This window comes from Cariama cristata, unplaced genomic scaffold (assembly GCF_000690535.1).
Source record: "Cariama cristata isolate BGI_N322 unplaced genomic scaffold, ASM69053v1 scaffold20213, whole genome shotgun sequence".
NCBI classification, from domain to species: Eukaryota; Metazoa; Chordata; class Aves; order Cariamiformes; family Cariamidae; genus Cariama; species Cariama cristata.
Window position 1 is genome coordinate 134,416 of NW_009611043.1, and position 22,602 is coordinate 157,017.

Below are 22,602 nucleotides of genomic sequence, written 5' to 3' on the forward strand. Positions count from 1 at the left end.
ATATCTGTCTTGGCAAATTTTCACTAGCAGCTGAAGGCACATGTTAAATGTGCCAATTGTCAGAATCTTTTAAACACACGACTCTTCAGGAAGGGATTTAGTACTAGAATGGACATGCAAAGAGCAGCATAAGCACAGTTTGGGACAAGGGAGCCTATTTTATTTCGCCCTAAGCAACACTTGATGGTTTGGATGGAATTCAGATTGAGAATAAAATAGGTTTGCCTTCAAAACAGATCGCATAATTGGCTTTAGGTTTTAGTGCAATTTTCTTTTTAAATGGACCAAATCTTTAAGTTCCTCATAACTCAACTGTTTGAAAACAGCAGCAAACCTAACTGCCCCCAAGGAAATATATTCTTATCCTCAAACTGAGATGCATAGATTGGCCAGCCAAGCTGCGAAGAAGGAAACTGCTACAGCAGCATCTTGAGTTAAACAGCAACCAGCAGTCCCCAGACAGCACTGAGAATTGCAAATCTAAAGGTGTGACTTCTGTTTCACAGATTTACTTTGCATCAATCAAAACTACATAAAACCCAGTCCTTAATATCCATTCAAAACTATGAAGGCAGTTTAGCAGAAAAGGATAGAAGTGATAAGGCATTAAGCTTTTATGCCTGTATTTTATATCTTGCAGCAAAGCAAGGCAACAAAGTAATACTTCAACGGTTTGCTCAAATAAAGTTTAAAATCAGCAATCTGATCTACTCACCCTTTTCACCAGTATCCAGGGAAAGTTTCTTAATGTCATCAGTCAACACATCCTGCAAGTGGCCTTGTCCATGCTCTGCATCATTATCATCAAACTGAGCTTCTATAATGACATCCGGACTTCCAGCATCGCCTTTCGCTGTCTCTTGAGGAATGCAACTCCCCAACATATCCTCAGGGACATCTGATTCATGCGTGACTTCTGTTTCTTTGTCACTACCATCTGGCTTTATTACCTGAAGGAGCAGGGGATTAAAAAAAAAAAAAAAAAGAGGCAAGCTAAATCACTGGACTGAAGAAAGAAAACATTATCTTTCCTTTTTCATCTGCATCCCCAAGGAGGTGACAATGAATTGTGGGTGGCTGGTGGCACACTGTAATTGCCATGTAATTAGCCACAGATATTGCACAACTGAAAGAGGTACCTCACTAGGATAAAGACGGGAACGGTATGGCTTTTGCAATACCTCAACTGTGACAATAATCTATCCAAAGCGTATCTAGAGCGTAACCATACAGTTCCTGCCAAGCCTCTAATCGGCTCTCCAGAAGTTGGGAGTAAGCACAGAGAGGGAGGAGGATACACTACAATTTAAGGAGTTGCTTAGACCATTGTTCACCAAGATACACTAATCATCCTGGGAAGTCCCAAAACTCAAGCAGTTCCAGTGAATGCTGGGATCATGTCAAAGCACATCTCTGGGAGAGCTCCTGAACACACAATTAGGAACAGACTGAAAAAGTACAGACTAGAGAACACGGTGCCCTGTGACCTGCAGAGGAACCGGACTATGGCAGCTTAGTAAGGCACCAAGCTTTAAATTTATTTTAGTCTCTGGTATTTTTGTTAAAGGCACTCAATTATTGCTGTTACTTATACAAATCTCCTAACTAAATAACCAAGAGGAATGAAATCAATTAAAGTACAAATTACTTAACCATTAACTAACCGATAATTCAGGTAAGTAACTCTGACCATCATTACAGATTTGTCCCCACTTCAGTGCTGCAATGGGACAGGGAGAGGAGAAACGATATGTATAATCACGTCAGACAAAATCATGAAGCACCCACATCCCAGTAAAGTAGACGCCAGACCTGGATGGCATCCCTCATTGCATGTGACAGAGGCAGAAACTGTTTCATCTCAGGATATAAAGATCAAAATAGTTGATCCCTCGGACATAGATGCCTTTACTAGCATTCTTCATGCAACCAACAGCGAGTTGCAAGCACCTACCTGGTGCTGAAACCTAGATTCAGGTTTTAGTTTCAAAAGTGTTCAAGTTTCACTCAAGCTGTGGTACTTCAGTGTGAGATTCAAATCAGCACGAAATAACCTACTAAACATTATAATCACAGAGAAACTGAGTGACCCCATTCCAATGCCCTCCTCGCAACTGAGTTCCTCTCCAGCTGGTGCTGGTGTTCACCAAGCAGGGAACTCCCTGGAGATACTCCTCCAAGGTCCCCAGTCCTCAGCATAGCTAACCCAGTACATGACAGCAGCAACTCATGCCACCAGCAAGGCAAGTGAAGGACCCTTTAAAAAATGCAATTTGGGGGAAAAAAAAAAAAAAAAAAAAAAAAACCACCAAAAAAACCCAAAAAAGAAAATCAAAACCAAAAAACTTTCTGGCAACATACTTTATATGATAGATATAGTCACTAGAAATAAGCATAAATAGCCTCAACAGGTCCTAGCCGAAGACAACCATTCCAAGTATGAAAAATACGATCCAAAAATCTCCACGATTATTGTTGAGTAACTAAAAAGCAAATAGATCAAATCATACCTGTACAGGGCAGACACTCACCATTTTACATATACAGAGCTACAGTCATACTTCCAAGCAGTACCTATTTGTTTGTAATCTTTAAACAATACATAACAGAAATAAAATCAGTTTTAAAGTGAGGTTGAATTCAAGTCTTTAAAAAAAAAACCTCAGATGACATTACTTTGAACTCTTGTTACCTTTTGTGACTCTGCTTTCCATCTTTAAATTCATTTTAAAATATGTATGTAATTTGTTACCATAGCAGATTTTGACTCAAACATTAAATTGTGACAAAAAGGGAAAAAGTTTGGCAGAAGGTGGGAAAATGGCTGATTATTAAACCTGGACACATTTGGTACATAAAATACTGACACACAATGGTCTGGGCAAGAACAGTCTATTAGATTAGAGAGCTGACAAGGCTCCACACGCTAGTGACTCTGCCAGTGTGCCTATCCAAAAAGAAAACCAGTGTCAACAGTAATGCTTGGACCCTAACATGGTCAGATGTGGATGTATTCAGCTCTTAAATTTCAATTGCACCAGATGTGTGCAAGTGTGCAACTGCAGCAGGAGTTCATTTTCTTCAACCCCTTCAGGCTTTGCCTGAATTTCTTTCTCTCCAAGTAGTTCTCTGAAGAGTATGAGATGTCTTTTGGGTGCTAAATTACAAAGTTTTCTACACCTAATGCAGCAAACAACATTAAATATATCTGAATGATAGAAAGTGCTTCTCTAAAGATGCAGCACTGAAAAGCTTATGCTTGAAGAGTTTATGTTGCTTTAAAGAAGATAGCAGATACTGATGTCTTTTTAAATGCTATATGCTAAAATTACCGTGCTTCCCCCAAGCTAGAGGATACACACTACTGTCACTAGCCAGCTGTGACTACCTAAGCCCTCAGTCACACATTTCCTTATGGATTTGCAAATGGATTTTTAAGTAAAGTTTTCCAGAGTCCACAAAATCACAACCTCCATGCAGTGTAGAGCAGCAAAATGTCCAGATGCTGGCAAGCATGGGTGATAAGATTTGTTTTCTTTTTAAGGCCAAGATAGATCGTTCAGGCTGACCTCATACATAACAGAGCAGGGAATTTCACCCAAGATTTCTTACATCACACCAAAAATTTAGGGAAGCTGTACATCACAAGACTGGAAAGCTGCACAAGACTTTACAAAATCAGGAGCTCAATGGATACAATTACTCCATTTAAGATGATCAGAGTTGCTGGCCAACATGAGCTCATCACACAGATTCCAAAGAGCAGAATCCTTTTGTATATGAGCAGCAGCAAATTTGACCATGACAGAATAAGCATTTCTTACATGCAGCATCTCGGAAACAAGAAACTGATGATATTGCACTCTCCTATTTCTTATTATGCTATTGAAGCTCGTACATGACATAATGCATACAGCTAGACTATATCGGTACTTATTAGAGATGCAGAATAGATCAAATACACAATTGGCTGAGTCTATCATGTAGTCACATGTGCAGTACAGACCATCATTCTCTCCCAATGCAGTTGACTGTGCATGGACTCAGAAGGAGAGGATTCCCCCTTGCTACATATGCATTAAATGTATGACCCTATTACCATGCAAACATCCCAGGCTGCGTAGTTAAAGTGCCTTAAAGGACCTTAACTTCCTGACCTGGGAAGTCAAATGTCAACCTTATGGTTGTATTATTTTCATATGCTCTTTAATAATTAAAAAAAATGTTTTAATAAGCATTTTTATGAAAGTCAATTGCATATTTGAATGTCTGATCCTTAAGATAGTGGTTGAACAAGTTTTCTTCCAACTTTAAACAAACATCTATCACTGAACAAGCATCAAGTTTCTGCCCCACAGTGATTGGTTTGTAAAGTCATAGCTGACTGAACACAAGATCTTTGAATGAAAATCCCATTTCAACTATAAATATAATAAAAAACAGCTAGTGGGCAAGAACATCCTGGCATGGATATGTACAATCTGGACAGCAGAGTGATTAGCTCGCTGCATCCAGCCCAGTCTTGAAGTAGCCATCAAATGAACAATTGTCCTTACTCGGGAGGAATTTGTTCCAACAGAAAACTGAACCAGGAATCTGTGCATCTGAAAGCACGAGCGTTACCTCCTGAGCTGCAGGAGAAACTGTTTTCTCTGCCAGAAGCAATCTTATATCTGCCTTGTTCGTTCCAAGCTTTTCACAGACTTTCCACCTAAGCCTCACGTCCATACATGGACAAAGCCCAGGTCTGTTTACTCTCAGACCAGGTATGTGTTTTTTGTTGCTGCCTCCTCAATGGCAATAGCTAACAAGTCATACATTAGTCTATAACCTCAAACTACTGAACCAGACCAGTGATTTTTAATCATCTTTGAGCTATTACCCCCCAGACTTTTTCGAAATAGATGCACCAAGCCCCAAAAGTGTTTAAGCCTGACACTAATAGGTTTGCTTTTCTTCCTTACTCATCTCTGATCTCTAAAAGCAATCCATGAATCCTCATAGAGCTGAAGATGAGACATAGATGACAGCTGGACTAGACACAGTTGAAAGTATGCACCTTGCAGGGTTAAAAACTTTCCACATAGGGTCACTTTTTTTCAACAGAAGCTTGTGCAGAGACCTCCTTCACTGAAAGCATCTTGCAGGTAAGGAAGTAGGATCATCTTCACTACAGCTGTTTTGGACACAGATTCAATACAAACTAAATTCTTCATTTCACTCAAAATGCTGGTATTAAAAAGAGTATTTTCATATGGATACTGGGGAAGAATGGAGACAATATAGCACAACACCTCTTCTCCGTAAGTCAGTCAAAAACCAGCAAAATGCCTCATAATGAGTAATCAAACACAAAATGCCTAATTTATCCAAAAGATTTTAGAAGTGACAAGCCATTAATGGTAACTACCTTCACTGGGGCAGACAGACAATGCACAAAGAGGCTCCTCATACTGCTACAGAAAGGTGCAGTAGATTCACCAGCAAGTGGAAGTTGAAGACAAACTCAAAGCAGGCAGAGAGCTCACATTAAACAAGGAGGATTAAACATGGGAACAGCTATATGGGAAATAAGGTCTTCAGCCCAAGCCTACCTTCTGAGGTTTGCAAGCCAAGGTAAGATGCCTTTCTTCCAAAAAGTACTTTGGTCAAACACAAGTTCTGCTTTAGCTATAGACAAGTTATTATGCACAATACTGGGTAGCGAGACAAAGGTTAGGTCAGAGTTGTTGGTCTTCTCTGCAGTTGAGCCTTAGTTAAGCAACAAGTTTGAGAAACAGAAACAGGTTAAAAGTGGTTATTTCAAAAGGAAGACAGCTGAAAACAGGGGCTTTGGACCAAATTACCATCTCACCATTAAAAAGACCGTTGCTACCACAACGCTAATACAAACACCACATTTCATACCAATACTGTGAACACCTGCATCTATTAGTCTCCCAGCTTTTGCCATATTAAACAGGCTTCACTTAAAAGCCAGTTCCCTAATGTTCACTCACAAGGGAATAGGAACGGAGCCTGGCTAACATGAGGATCCTGTCACAGCTCATACATACATGCTAGAGCCAAGCTACCATAAATATTGCAAGGAAGAGCTTTGCTTTTCTGAAAAGAGCAACCAAACAAAGGCTGGCTCGCTCTAGCTCCTTCTTGGATAAAGAAAGGATGGCACTTCCAATAAGAGAAAAAACACCTGTCCCAATGCCCCTTCCTTCTCTTTATAATCCCAGATACACCAAACAGCTCGGGCAAAAATGACAACTCAGTAAAGGTGACCAGTCTCAGTAGGAGCAGTTATGGCATTACTTTTAAAATAACAATAAGCTTAGACTGTTTTGTTGTTGTGGTTTGGGGTTGGATTTATATTTTTTTTTTACAATCTTTTAATTCTAAATCACTGGAAATGCTTGCTAACAGCCCACAGGATAGCTATTTTATATTAAACAGCACACTGTAGTTTACATTCCAGGCATCACATTGGACGCAATAATCACACAAACATCCAAACTAAAATCTCTCCCTCTTGTTTAGGAAAAGGCTACTTGCTCCTCCCCAGTGGGCTCTGTTGTTCCCAGATGTCACAGGCAGTTTTGTCACAGCAGGCACTACAACGCCATCCTGCCTGTGGATTCAAACAGGCAAACGATCTGAGTATGCAAAGGCTTCTTGGAAACAGCAACTTTTCAGAGCTCTTCTCTGACTCGCTCCCTCTGCAGTAGGTGAGAGGTGGGAGAGAAACAAATGAAACCTAATGCCTGTGTTTTCAAAACAAAATATAGAGACAGATTTGTAATATGCCCATCAAATTTATTGAAGCTCCAAAGCCACCTCCCCTGCTCTCACCAGCATCCTGCATCCTCTCTGCTCAGACTAACCTGTAAAGTGAGTTTTTACTGCAGAGTTAATTCAAATAATCAGACTGAGCATCCAGGTTTAGTCCAGCCTGAGCAGACACAGCAGACAGCCCTACATCCAGGCTTGTCAGGCAGCTGCACAAGTAACAGAATTAACTGCAGAAAAAAAACCCATGTCTCCAAGCAGCCACCTTTTCTCACTACATCCTCCTTCCACCAACAAACCTCATTCCTGAGTTGTTCACTCATCTTCTCTCAGTGCTTCAGGCTGTACCTAAACATCACAGGTTACAGTGTGTCCCCTCCAAGTCCAGCTCAAGTCCTTCTCCTACCACTTTGCACAAATAACCAGAACAACGAGTGGAAAAGCATCAACAGAGAAAATTCTCAAGACTGACCTTTCTGAATCCTAAGGTCAAAACAGGAATTGTCTCCTCATCATGTATCTCCACTCCCTACCTGACCTCTGACCTATCATTTGCCTCTGAAAGCTCCCCACTCACGTTGCCCTGGCCCTTGTCCCACACCTACAGTCTGCTTCCAAACATGTTTACCAACACTTCATTATCACCAAGCAGGAGACAGTTGCCTCTGCCCCCGTCTCTCCTCAAGTCTACTCCTGCCTTCACCCCCTTCCTGTCACCTCTCTGTGGTCTCCCCAGACCCATCTCTCCCAAGTCTGGCTCTTGCACCACTGCCTGTAGGATACCCAGTCCTAGGATCAGGACCATGTTCCCTTGGGTTCATCTGGTTCTCCGAAGAGGATAAAATACACAGTTCCATCTGTATGCTCCTGCTCAGCACCAGTACCCCACGTGCCATGGTGCCAGTAGTGTGGATCACACCACACCAAAAATCCAAAAAAGAGACACTCTTCAGCCTGCAGAGCAAATATCTGAGTTCAAAGTGGACCCCTCGCCCAAAGCTGCTTTGAAAACAGAGCTCATAAAGGCTCATAATAGGCCCTTGGTAGGTCTGTACAACCCTTCCCATGGATTACTTGGGAACACAAGTGCAAGGTCCTGCACCTGGGTCAGGGCAATCTCAAGCATAAATACAGGTTGGGCAGAGAACGGATTGAGAGCAGCCCTGAGGAGAAGGACTCGGGAGTACTGGTGGATGAAGAGCTGGACATGACCCAGCAATGCGCGCTGGCAGCCCAGCAAGCCAACTGTATCTTGGGCTGCATCCCAAGCAGTGTGACCAGCAGGTTGAGGGAGGGGATTCTCCCCCTCTTCTCCGCTCTGGTGAGACCCCCCTGCAGTACTGCCTTCAGCTCTGGGGCCCTCAGCACAAGAAGGACATGGACCTGTTGGAGCAAGTCCAGAGGAGGCCACAAAGATGATCAGAGGGCTGGAGCACCTCTCCTGTGAGGACAGACAGAGAGAGCTCGGGTTGTTCAGTCTGGAGAAGAGAAGGCTCCAAGGAGACCTTAGAGCAGCCTTCCAGTACCTAAAGAGACCTACAAGAAAGCTGGGGAGGAACTTCTTACAAGGGCATGTAGTGATAGGACAAGGGGAAATGGCTTTAAACCCAAAGAGGGTAGATTTAGATTAGATACTAGGAAACTCTTCACTGTGAGGGTGGTGAAGCACTCACACAGGTTGCCCAGAGAAGCTGTGGATGCCCCATCCCTGGAAGTGTTCAAGGCCAGGTTGGATGGGGCTTTGAGCAACCTGGTCTGGTGGAAGGCGTCCCAGCCCATGGCAGGGGGGTTGGATCTAGATGGTCTTTAAGGTCCCTTCCAACCAAACCATTCTATGATACCTCTGAGAGATACCTCTCTGGGCTTGCGGGGTTCACACTTCAGAGCTGCTCTGTGATATTTAGACATGCTGAGGGTTACGGTGTCAAGGAGACACAGGGAAGGAGAGTGTCCCCATGCCTGCTTGCAGGGAATACTGTACGACCTCCTTTGTAGACAAGCCAACCTGGTAAGGGCTCCCAACAGCATTACAAAGAGCTGTGTATTATTATAGCCAGATCAACAAACTTGTTCCACACTTTCCACTCCTGCTGCCACCCCCAGGATTTGATTTGGTGCTAAAAAAACAGCTTCACCTTTCAGAATAACTATTGCTACTGCACTGACCTTCCCACACACATTCCCCAAAACACAGGAGTCCCTGGAGCAGAAGTGGTACAGCAAACACCTTGTGTCCCAGCCACAGCTTCCCAACCCACACGCTATTCTTTTATGCAGCTATTATGTTGTCACACTTAAAGCAGTGATGAATACTTGCCTATAGCCCATCATCTGTACAGCAAATCTCTCTAGCAAGAAAAGTTTGACCCCGTGGAGGTGCAAAAGCTGTAGTTCAGCATCCAGCCTTTAACAACACCCAGGAATCAACTTTCTCCTACACGCTCACAAAACCCGATGAGGCACACACAGTTCCTCCATCTCCTACAAGCAAACTCTTTTCATAAAAGAGGCCCTTAAAACTGGCAGCCTCCCTGCTGGACCCCAGCGAAATGTTCCTTGTACCTTGGGTCTTTGTATTGCCTGCTCCTCGCAAGACCTCCCACTTTGGTGCATCTCATGAGCTGTGTGTTGCACTCCAGGCCACAGCGAACTGGAAACAAGAGTGTAATGCACAGGGCCCAGCTATGAGGTTGCCAGAACATATTGGTTTGAAACATCACAGAAAATATTCGGCTCCATATTTTCAACAGTAGCCAGGAAGAAAATGCATGGAACAATTTTAAGAACTGTTTTTCAAAAGTCATTTAAATCAAATTATGCCCCATCCACACTGGCAGCAAAACCCTCTTTACTAACTGGAACTGGTTTTCTTTTCTTTGCGTGTGTGTTCTTTTCTTTTTGGTTTAACTTTTTTTTTTTTTTTCAAAACTGTCTCCCAGCCATCTTTTTCTGGTAATGTGGACAGGCACTGCAACACTACAGGAATGGGTGCCAGGACAAAACCTATGATGCACAGTCCCTAGAATAAATCACTCAAGAAGGGTGGATTAGAGGAAGAGAGCAACGTAAGGTTACATCTTCAAAGGTATGATTCTCTGAAATGACTGCATTTTCAGCAAACTACTGCAGAAAGATATCTAGTTTGTATCTGATGTAAAGGACCAAACAGGTTTTGAGATTATTTGCAACTTCAAGACAATACCATAAATCGATATATATTTTAAAAGATGTAATTATTACACAGTGTTTGCATGTAATCAGAGAAGAATCTACTTGTGCTGTGTATCGTTTGAAAGCTGCAATGCCAAGCAAATCCACACCATTGGCTTATACAAACCCAAAGTATTATCCATTACTGCCTTTTTTTTAAAAAAAAAAAACAACAATACAAGTATGTATGAAAAACATATTTTCTGGAAACAATGATACCCTTTGAAGACTTGTTCAACATTTCATAAACCGAACAAGCCTGCACCCGCACGTGCCTGTAAGAGGAAAGTGGGTTGACAATGCAAACTAATAAAAATGTTCTGGAAGGGCTATCCAAGATATTTGCATACTTATACCTCCCAAGGCTATATAGGTTTGAAGCTTTGCTCAGAACTGTGTAAAAATTATTTCCCATGTGTCCAAAAAATCTCATACTGGTGATCAGCACTTTAACTCTTCAAGGCAGGAAACAAACAAATCAACCAAGAGTTAACATGTTGGGGTCCATGCCCCTCACTTTCTTTTTTTGTTCCTTTTGATCAGGCTCCAAGTGCCAGCTCCCAGGGGTCTCAGCCCTGCGCATGTTTTGACACACTTTCAAAGCCCCGAATGGTACACCTGGGACAAAGCACACACTGTTCAGGAAGTGCACAGGGGCCAAGAAAAGCAATAGAAATTTCCACAGTTCACTTGCATTACGGGTTGCCAATAAGCCTCTTATTATGAAAACCCAAAATTGGAAACTGTCATATTACAGAACAATTTATGGAAGTTTTCAGCGTATATATGCCCCAGTGGGAACTTCCTTTGACTGGTGTGTTCCATCAGCCCAGGTCTCCTTATTTATTCACACAGTGGGAGAAGAGCATCAGGAACCTAAACAAGTCTTTGCTGAGGCGTCACTGAGACTCCCACTCTAGGAGTGCTTCATATAGTTCTCAGCTCCCTAGTCTTTCCAGTCACCCATCTTTACGGCTGCATTCAGTCAACAGCTGGACTGCCCTATCTTTATTTAGTTTTATTTTCTGCAAGAATATTCTTGCACTTAATATTGTGATCAACTGCTCCTTTGAGGACACGGAAGGCAAAATGCAGCTGCTCTGGGCTGAGTGCATCCCACTATGCCTGCCTCAATGCAACCAAATGAGCTCAGCAAAATTAGATCCTTCTCCTACAGTCTCTACCCTGTTACACCAGGGAAACTGGCACCTACATGAATTCCTACATCAGATTTCAACTGTATTAAAATATGGCTCCAACCAAGAACAGCAGCCTCCCCCCCAATGCCAGCATGATACTATTAAAGTAAACCACACAAAACCAGCCAGTGCTTCCTTTGCGGATAGTCATGCTTTGGTGTGAAGGTGAAGGGATTTCATAACAGGTGCTGGAGACACATCCCGGGAAACTTATAGACTTTTAGCAACGGAAGACTGGAAGTCCACTTTAACACTACATTTTCCATACAGGAGCCAGAAGGGGTACCATCTGCCGGAGTGGTTTCTCACTACAATCAGCTCCATCCTCTAGGAAATGGGTTGAGACACCAACTGAACATCAGGTTAACTCTATTTTGGCATGCTGTGCTGTTGCCAGTTCCAGTCATGCACACCAAGACCACTATGAATTCAGTACCTTCCGCATCACCCTGGGACAGGCACTGAAAAGGCTCTGTGCTCAGGGGAACCTGTGGCAAAACAGGGACAGCCACAGCTGAAGATGACCACCCGCAGAGGAAAGGAACTGGAGGAGATAATCCCTGCAAGCACGATAAATGGGAGAAAAGAAAATCAGATGATTCACTGTGGATAAAAGATAACAGCTTCCTCTACTGTTGAGAGCTTTTTGTGTCCCTTAAAGTCATTTCTGAAGAGATGACAATCTGTGAGCCAAACTTACTCCTTCACATTTGACATCAGCAAATTCTGACCCTGGACAGAATCTCACTGCAACATACAGCACCAAGTGCCTGTGGAGGAGAAGAGGGAGATGACAGCAGCACACTTTCCTCAAAGATTCCTGCCCATACCCAGGCTGGGGTATCAAACGGGGAAGGTTCCCCACCTGTGACCTAAACCTGTCACAAATCCATTTATTTGGGCTTCCTGACTTAGAGACCATTTCATTCAAATGCACAGAGGAGTCCTTGAATGCCTAGTTAGAAAGCGCAGGTGGGACTGCCTTCATATTAAATCACTATTGCAGTCAGGAAATCCCAGACTTCCATATCTATCTTAGACTCTCAACAGGTTTCTTACGAAACACTTAAGGAAATTAATCCTGCTCAAGGAAAATAATCCTGCTCTCAATCGCCCATGACTTTTGGTAAGTCATTCAAACCACCTTGCCTAGTTTTCACTACCTGACATTGTGCTAGGCAGATCTGCATATTCTGTCCTGAAGATGTTACAGCCAAATTTCACACAGCTAGCAAGGCAGAGTCCAAGTGTGAAAAGAAGGCTGAAAATAGCAAAGCAGCTGCATGGATATCTAGCAAAGCCACAAACAAATATACCTGAACAGTTTTCATAAATTAAGTATCCTGGGTTGCTCCGCTTCATGGGTATCAAAGCAAGAACATGTCAAAGAAAAACACAATAAGGAAGCTGAGGGAGGCAAGTGTCCCAGAAGAAAGCGAGGGGGCTATTTCTCCACTCAGAAAATAGGGATGATATTTGCTTTACATGCAGTTGTGAGGATTAATGTTTCCAAATACTTCACCTAGGTTCAAAGCATTACTTAACTCTTGGGGGCTTATCAGAAACACTAACACACCAGTTAGCTTTCTATGAACAAAGGGAGGCTTTCTCTCTTCTTCCCACCCAAGGACTAAGGCTTAACCACACAGACCACGTTCAGGGTTTCCCAATCACAGATCTGACTTTCACAGCAGGTACTCACATAATTGAAGGGCAGCATTAGTTTATTTACAGCTGCAGGTTGAAATTAAGACAGGATAGAAACAAATGTCCCACAGTTCTAAAAACAAAGCACCACTTCTTTCTTTGTCATTCGGAGAAAACAAATTCTTACTTCTACACAGAAAGCTAACAGGCTTATCACTAAACAAAGCAATTATTGAATTTCTATTTCAAGATGACCTGAGACATCATTCAGTTGCATCACACTTGGGAATATCATTAGAACAGCAAAACAGAAGCAAAATCATGAATGACCCCACAGTTATAACCATAGCATAGCTACCTCTTCTTAAGTTTCAGGTACTTACTAATAAGAATTTTTGACAATTTGGTTATCCATGCCTATCCAAAATTAGTTCATACATTGGTCAAAACATTTAAAACTGAAATTTCAACTAGTTTAGAACCAAATTATCTGATTCTGAAATGTTTAATGATGTTTATGATAACATAAACCTGAAGTTTTAATAAAAACTTCTTCACTGAACTCACCTCCAGCAGCAAAACTAGTTCACCAAGGCGCTCTCCATAACTGCCTTTCTGCTGTGACTTTTTCTTGTTATGTGGCTTCATCTATACACACACAACAGCAACAGTACCAAAGAACGAATCTCTTTCTAAAAGTGAGTCACAAACCTGCCGCAACAGAAGCTATGCTAGAAGCAAAGGCACAAGAGCACAGTAACTGGTCTGCCTCCAGGGAATTGCAATGTCTGTCTTTTCCTGCTGCAAGTCAATGAAATGCCCACTGAAGGCACAGGTTCCCCACACCACTCACCACTCTCTCTGACAAAACGTATCCTTTCCAGAGATATTTGTTTTCTAGTTGTGCTCAGTTGCCCCCATCAGAACCAGGGACACACCATGCTGAGTGCTGCGCCAAAACCTACACAAGATTGTTAATGCTCAAGAGAACTTTTAGGAAGTTTTTATTAAAGACAAAACACATTAACAGGAGGGAATAAACGAGAACAAGGAGGTTACACACAGATTGCCTTTGAAAGGAGCCCATCTTGATGGAAGTTAAAGCAAACTAGGGGCCCAAGGTGTAGTAAAGATGCTTCCTGAAACAGGTAAGTGATGCTGAGTATTTTGCTGAGCACTTACATTGCTGCAGTGTTTTCTCTCCTAGTGAAAACAATCAGTACAACCAGGTTTCCTCTTGAAATGGCGGCAGGGAAACGACTGCTGGCATTTGCGTCATATGGATCTGCTCACATTACTTAGTGACAAACCTTATTAAGAAGCAAGCACCTCAAGCGAAATGTCTATAGCTCAGTTTGCTTGCATTTACCTTTAGCAATATGGTATGCTTCATTAAATTTCGAAGCAGTGTTTATTAGAAGAGTAAAATGCATCAGCATCCTCCACCAGGCTTCTCAGCTTATTTTCATGACGTCAATATTCAGGTTCATTTAATCCAGTCAAAATATACATTGATTAAACATGGTCTCAGAGCATCTCCTGCAGCACTGAAAAATGCAGTAAATAGGAATGGCATATTTTTACTTCTTTCCTTCAGAATAAGATTTACCATTACCATAAAAAGGTATATCTCACCTTTGCAACCAGCAATTTAAAAAGCCTCTCCCTGCAGTGAGCACTGTGAAGGACTGGTCACCACTGAGTTCCCTGCTTCTTGATGCCAGGTACCCTGTGGTCTGGTTTTCATGCTTGGCAATGAATGTTGTTCTATCAAAAGCTTTTCCACAGAATGAATCAAAATTTAAGCTCAACTGTTATAACTCAATTTAAAATTTAATGCAGAGCAAGGGACTAACACTGGGGGGTTTCTGTTGTACTGCTTCTCTACAAGGTGGGTACCACTAACGAGATTTCAGTGTATACTTCTCTGTCACCTCGACTTACAAAGAAGTTCAGGTTTTCCTTCCCTCTCTCAAAATTCATTAAAAAGCCTTATTCGAGCTGAGATTTTGTATACAAGTTTTCTGCCAAGAACAAATTTTTACAACTCAGTTTTAAGCTCCTTTAGAAAAAAATGCAGAAATTTATAATGGAAATACTGACAGTGCCCATAATCACAAGTACAGAAACTTTATTGTGATAGGTAGCTTGTATCCCATCCAAAAAGAAAAGAAAAGCTGGTGTCTCAACCAAATTCCACGTTCATTCTGTAACAATGGCCAGTTATGAGCTCAGCAAAAACAGGTGCAAACAAAAAATACTGGGGATTTAAACACTGATGATGGCAGCATAAAGCCATCACCTTGGTCATTAAACTCTGATTGCGCAAGATTTTTTTTGAAAGTCTTGGACTACTTTATAACTCATTTCTCCTGGGCAAGCTCTTCTCCTAGTGGTCATCACAGGCTAACTTGGCAAATCTTTGAATCATGCTTCTAAATCCTAATAGCTTGGCCATTCCCAGAAATTATTGATACACTGATTTTTGTTCAGTTTTGTCAATTTTATCTCTTAGTTCAGTTTGATGAAGCCCACCACTATCCGTGTGTAGCTCAGTCAGTCACACAAAAGTCAGCTATTCCCAAGCTCTGCCCTATGACTTGCCTTGAGTTCTCCTCTCTGCCTCAGGATAAACTTTGTGTTCCAGTAAGAGATGGATAGCTGCACACTGTAATAAACTGAATCTCACAGACTACGCAAAACAGTGATGAGCTACCTGCGACATTGCCTGGAAGAGTTATACCTCAAACAGAAATAATCAGTGTCCACCTGTAGTAATATATTCCTCTTAATCTTCTCAACATAGTTCCAATTCTCTTAACAAATACGCAGTAAACATCATAATGCAAAGCAGAAATACAAGAAAAAAATACGTGCTCGGTTGTGTTAAAGAGGTACAAAGCTGAGGTGCTAACAGGTCACATGGGGAAGCACCACAGCATCAAGTGTCAATGCCATCCAACACTCTTGCAAAATGAATCTGAGAATGGCAAAATTCAGAAGCACAGCTCAAAAACATGTGACTGTGAACTAGCCTTGACACCTGGTTATGTCATTAATAAAATATTTAATATATCAAGAACACTGGGTCTCCAAAAGTGCCTTAACCAGCACTGAAATGTGTTAGTCATCCAACAAGAACTCTCACTTCAGCACTGGAAATTACAGAACAAGGAAATCAAATCAAACCTTTACAAAGTAGCCATCTCAAACGCTAAGTCTAGACCGTGCTACCTGCAAACATTCATTATCAAAAATTACAGATTACTAGTCCTTTTTACCAGAAAGGAAGGGAGTATCGCTCCTTTGCAGTACATGTCTACAATTATTGGACTTTGAGACAGGCAGCTACACCTGGCTTTCAGTATGCTCATTAAACAAGCCCAGTAAATTCAAAGTTGCTTCATACAGATCTGCTGAACTCAAAGTAATCTTCACTTGTTCAGTCTTCCCCTCCAGGTAAAAGTAAGTATGAGATGACATTTAACAATTTTCCTTACCTGGAAGAAGTTATTTCAAGAATATCTACAAAGATAAACTGTAATACAGTAAACGTGTTAATGATAAATTGTTTAAGCAACTTGATAAAAGAGGTAAATTCGCACATAGCAAAAAGGCAGGTTATTCCAGAAAACTCAGAAAAAGTAAATTTGTGCTCATTACAACTATTTATGTATCATTTAATTAAGCTGCTTCCATAATAACTTCTCTCATGTAACTTAAGAGGACTTGAGAAGTAGATTCTTGAAACTCCACAAGTGAAAGGACTAAATCTCAGCTCCACTTCATCACAGGGAAGTCTGGAAAGCAGCCTCTGGAAACAGTACCACTGCTCTGCAACTCACCAACTGAGTTTATGTTTATCTTGTAAAAAAATAAAAAGCTAGCCCTTTCATATACACACACTTTTAAGATAACGGGATTTTCTTCACAGCTTCAAGATAGGCAGCGAAGTACTTTGTTATGATTAGTTTTATCACATTGAATCCAAATGCTCTGGATTATTAATCAACTCTTCTGACATGTCTCCAATAATGAAACACAACATGCAGCTAACAATGACTCACCATTCATCTTAAGCTGATAAAACAGAAAAGGAAGACAGGCAAGGCAAGTTCTCAGATCCTACCCAGGCAGCCCACAGCTTTAGGAAACCCCTTCCATTTGCTTTCTCACCAGCAAAATCAGTGTATTAGTTGGTTTTGACATGGCAAATTTCCCACTTGCCTGCTCCCATTCCAGCTGTAGATGATAGCTACCACATCAAAGACTATTAGTACCCAAAGCATCTACACTGTGTTGAGAGCTGAAGACATGTGAAAAGCAAGTTAATGCCCTCTCAATTAAAACATTAAGTCCTCTACTTCCTTTTTGCTTAATACCTCCTTAAATTCTCTGCCTTGTTTTGAAATGTCTGTTCAACCTTCAAGCTAATTTGCTGTTTCACCACGTACCATGCTACACCTATGCCATAACACCATTATCAGAAGAAGAAACCACCTCACACAGCAGTTTGTTCTCACACTGCTGCGGATCCAAATTCAAATCCCACTTCTCCATTTGGGACTCAAAGTCACCACTTCCACCTTTACAATTATGATATGCCCTGGTTATGATAGGCCCTGGGGGATGAAGGATGCGTAGAGAGAAAGGAAATGAAGGAGATAACATAGGGGTAGAGATCGGCCATGTGAAGTGTTGAAGCGTCCACACACTCTCCCACCTCAGTCTACTACTGAATAAAGTACTTTATAACTGCGAGCCCCTCAATTATACAGCATTGGGAGAAGTCGAATGACACCAGGAGGTCGCTCATTAGGCACTGGGAGTAACTGCAGTTCTTGCTTAAGCAATTACAACAAGCTGGGCAATACCTGCCCCATACCCTGCAACACCCCCCTGCACACACACACTGCTCGGTGGCATCAGCAGCTCCTCAGGCACTCTGCTGGGGCAGCATCCCCCAGAAACTCCAGCCCCCCTTCACTGCCCTTTTCTGAAGTTAAAGATTTTGCTGCATGTTGCAGATGATTAAATGGCTTTTACAGTCCCTGATCCAAAACAAATTAAAACGGATACAAGTCCAAAAACATCCAGTGATAAGCATTTGTTCACAGTGAAACAATTAAACGGAAGGATTTGTCTTGTTAAACATACAAAAGGTTATCGATAACTTACCAGTTCACACCATGTCTTCCAGCTCCAGGGAGGGACTGGTTCCCACTCCACAAGAATGCACCTGTGCTGCCAGCCATGAGCAGACACGGCCAGTCACCTCCACCAAAGGCATCCTTCCTCTAAGAAGCACATGCAAACCGACGGAGAAAGGCTTCTGAAGAACCAAGGCTATCTGCCACGCAAACTTGACTTCAAACCAAGTACACGATCAAACCTGCTTCCTTGTAAAATCTTAATAGGACTCCACCATAATAAAACTAAGCAAGTTATTCAATCCTTAACTAATAATTTTCTTTCTAATTTGACCATATTGTAAAGTTGTCTTAAAACCTCCCAGAAGTTATTTTACTGCATTATGCACAGTCCTATGAGCACAGTTAACATGTTCTATCCAAGCTCTACAATATGAAATTTTTTTCATAATTTCTTAACAGAATCTTACTTTCTTTGCCCAGCACAGTCCATACACCCCCAATTTATCAAACCCTTAGTCTAAGCTAGTTAAAAATAAAGCCAGTACTTCAAGAACTGGACGAAAACCAGTTTCAATTCTCACACCATTCAACTGTATGCCTCTTATTTTATCCTCTCATCATGGCTTTATGAGCTGCTCCCACCAAATTCCAGTTCAAATGACACTGAAGAAAGCTATGAATTTGTAATTGAAAGATGCAACTTAAACATTTAATAGCTTCAAAACTGCCAATGATATAAAACAATGAGCCAGGATCAGCAAGCTCTAAAAGCACTGAGACCTGACCTAAAAGAGAAAAACAGAAAGTTGCTATGGTGCTTTGAAATTAGGGGTCAAGGAAAATTAATACACAAATCAGCAGCATAGACCCTGCTCTCACCTGTATAAATATTTCGCAGCAAGTCATATAAAACACGGATATTGCAACAGAGGTACAGTGAAACAAGCATGCTATGGCCCCCCAATACAAAAAGTAGTCTGTCTTATCTTTCTTTAATGTTAAAACACAGAACTTTCAGAAGTATAAGTTACTCCAGCATATTGGCTGGAAACCTTGCAAGCTACAGTTCATGTAACTATGCTTTACCTGGGAATTTAAACCGCTTCTGTTCCCTTCGAACAGTCAAAAACTGTCACACAAATACCAATGTACTTCTGACCTCGACAGGGAGCGGCTCATTGCTGTCTAACATGTCAACAACTGCTTAAGATGAAGTTTCCCCATCGCTGGCCTAACACGCTCATCTGTCATATCAAAACTGTCACATGCACTTGTATGATTTACTAGATTCCAAAGGTATTCTCTTCTAATGAATATTAGCTTTTCCAAAGCAACTCCCAAAAGTTTAAACACATCCTAAAGACTCTGAGTCGTTCCTTTTTTTTTTTTCCCCTCCCCTCATAGCCAAGTGGAAACACATATGTCAAGTTTTCACCCTGGAGTGATCAGCTGCAAAGCTTCACCGTAAGAGAAAATTCTTCAGGTAAGTCCTTGCACACGTACAACAACATGAAATGAAACCATTTCAACACACAGCATTTTACTTTAATTTGAGGAGAATCACTGTATAGACCTACCAAATTTTGCCCATAAAACACTGACTTCAAAACACACCTCTAAAGTCAGTTTTCTGCCCAAAACAAGTTTTACTGTAGATCTATACTCAATTCTCTAAGCCTGTAACATAGAAAGGTTAACTAACCTCAACTTTAACTACAGTGTTTACACAAGCATAAATATTCTGTACTGTGTAATGTATTAAGGCATGATTTAAACCTTCTTCAGAGAAAATTTTTAAAAAATCATCTCTGTCTATTCACTTTCATTTATCTAAGACACATGAACTGGGATTCTCTATTCTCAACTTATTTATTCTGATTTACTTCTGCACAGTGAGAATATCAGGAAGACTGTGCTGGAAAAATCAGACAGTTTTGGGGTAGAATTTTTTTCACAACTAATTAATGCTGGGGGGAAGGGCTGATATTTTTATTGTGAAAAAAAGGTTATGTATATCTGGTAAAGAAATAAAGCAAGCTTCCCCTGGTGAATCTTGGGAAAGAGCAGAGGTTTTGCTAAGCCCACATTATTTTTGATTTCAGAGCTGAGAGGATGCAACACAGGAAGGTAGATATTTATTCCGATGCTGTTCTGACTAACCATGGAAAATAAAGAGACTTGAAAAATGTTAAAAGGTGGCAGCAGCTAATAAAGCAGCACCTGTGTCAAATTTAAAATTCTATGTCAATGGTTTTCATCATTTTTTTTTATATCATAATCCTATAACGTACAGTACATCCAGCCATGGACTCAGATGGAAAAAACACTTTACACTAAAAATGGTCAATGCGGTTTAAACAAAGAACATTTCCTTGAGTTTCCTGCTAGCCAAGACATAGGAACCGTGCTATACACCTCCTCACATCTGCAAAGGGGAAGAGATTTTCTTTAACAGACACAGGGGCATAGAGCTGCTCATTAGAGGCAAGTATTTGCTCTCATCCTGGTCCCTCACCTCATCCAAGTGACATGGATCAATCGATGCAAACAGCTATTTTTATATAAGAAGTTATGGCTGAGGCAAGGTGCAGGGCACGGCGTTGGGGCCACAAGGAGGGGTAGGAGGGAGCATGCCCAGCCTGCGGAGCAGCAGAGGTGTTGAGGCAAGTCGATGAAGACAAAAGCATCCGGATGTGAAATAACCAAAGGAAGAGTATTTGACAAATACTTAGTTCTTTCTAAAGTAATCGAACCTTAGCGGGTGAAACCACAGTGTTTAATCAGAGCGGGTTATATGCCTGTGTTGGGAGCTCTATTTCCTAATACCACAAAAGCCCTGCACAAAGAGTTATGTATATTTACTTATCTGCCATTTCATACAACACCCTTCCCTCAAGCTCTGGTCCTCAGAACGCATTATACATTGTTAGAGGAGATTAGTTTAACTGCACATTACTTTTTTTTTTTCTTTCACAAATCACTTAACAGAAAACAGTGCTTGGGAAGTGGAGCTCTGAAACACAGTCTAATAGTTTATTTATGATCATAGCAACTAATCGCTCAAAGACAAGCCTCAGGCCCCAGGACCATTCCCATGTCACTGAAGTTGGCTGCTGCAGCGATGTTCCACTCATCCCCAAGAAACCAGTATTGTTAACTTGCTTAAGTGGCTTTGCCGGTGCAGGAGGGCGGACAGCTGAATAACTGACCACTGGATAATGCTGACTCCTTCAGTGATAAAAAGACAATGGCAAAAAAAAAAATAAATCCATTTTGACATCTAGTAGTGGTTTTGTTAGCAAAAAGTCTGCCCAAGGTCTCAGTCAGCTCATAGGAAATTACTGTATAGACAGAGACACTGCCCTGACAAGGCCAGCCTTTCCCTCCCAGCCTTTCCTTTACTTGACAGTGACAGCTGCCACCACACCTAGTCTTTGGGCTCCGTTATATCTCAGCCACTGATAGGAGTCACCCCATGGGAAAGTAGGATGGTGGGACTAAATGATGTCAGGTACCATGAAGAACATTTTCCTTTTTTGCTTTACAAACTTTTGAACCTTATAAGAGGGGAGCTATCCACTTCTATGCTGTTTTTTTTTTTTCCCCACAAATGAATTTTAACAATGCATATCCTGCCAGGAAACGTTACCATCCATTAGTGACAAAGCGTTACATAAAAAGGTAAATTAAGTTTCCAAGACGCGAATCTGAGCTGATAAACATATTACATCCACAGTTCAACAACTATGCAGAGAAGAAAAAAGAATAAACAGTTTTAGAGAAAGCTTCGGGAATATGGTGGAAAAAACAGGAAGAGTAGATAAAGTAATGCTATGATGTCAAAACACTGCTTGGACTATGCAAGAACTAAACCAAACTAAATCAGATTAAACTAATGGCCATCCATTAACCTTGGCTATGTCTACATGGTACAACACAGACCCGAAGAGGTGAGCTCAAGCACCAGAAGGTTTGCCAACACAGCATTCACCCACGGCATTAGACCCCCTGCTCAGCTAGATAAATAAGCCAGAGCCAGATGAGCCATTTATTCTCACCCAGGGGTGGCAGCGGAGGTGATGCTGCGCAGCTCTGCAGTACAGGAGGCAGTGATCCTGCTCCTGGTTGGGTGACACAGCCGGGCGCAGTCACCGGGAAGGATCACTGGTACGTTCCCCCTGGATACTACTCTAATATGGAGATACAGAAAGAAATAAGCAGGGAGGCTACACACTGCCTCTCTAACACTAGCAAGCCAATTATACATTTAAGGGACGACTGTGAGAAAATGGCTGAATGGAAAGACATTTCATAAAGCTCCACAGTTGTCGGGCTGCTTTGTCAAGAGCATGAGCCTAAAGGTCAGGGGATGGTACTTGGTTAGAAAGAGACGGCAGTGAAACGGGCAGCGAGCTGTTCCCAAGGCAATCAGGCTGTGCAGGGCACGAGTCCCGCAGCATCATCAGACGCAGATGGGCTCTGCCCAGATTTGTTGTGGATGGGATCCTTCAGAGAGGATGCTTGTCACCAGATAAGCTCACATCCTCATGCTGAAGGGAGAAGAGCTACAAGTCCAAAACCTAAGCCAGACCATCACAGCAGTCGTAGTTACT

At 41.7% G+C, this 22,602-nt stretch overlaps 1 protein-coding gene across 1 annotated transcript in view; it reads right to left on the reverse strand.

The window, feature by feature from the left end:
• The window catches only part of DIS3L2 (DIS3 like 3'-5' exoribonuclease 2), a 174,585-nt gene that overhangs the window by 132,420 nt on the left and 19,563 nt on the right, over positions 1-22,602 (reverse strand). Inside the window, 1 exon segment of the mRNA XM_009698075.1 lies at positions 716-950. Coding sequence (XP_009696377.1) covers positions 716-950 — 235 coding nt within the window.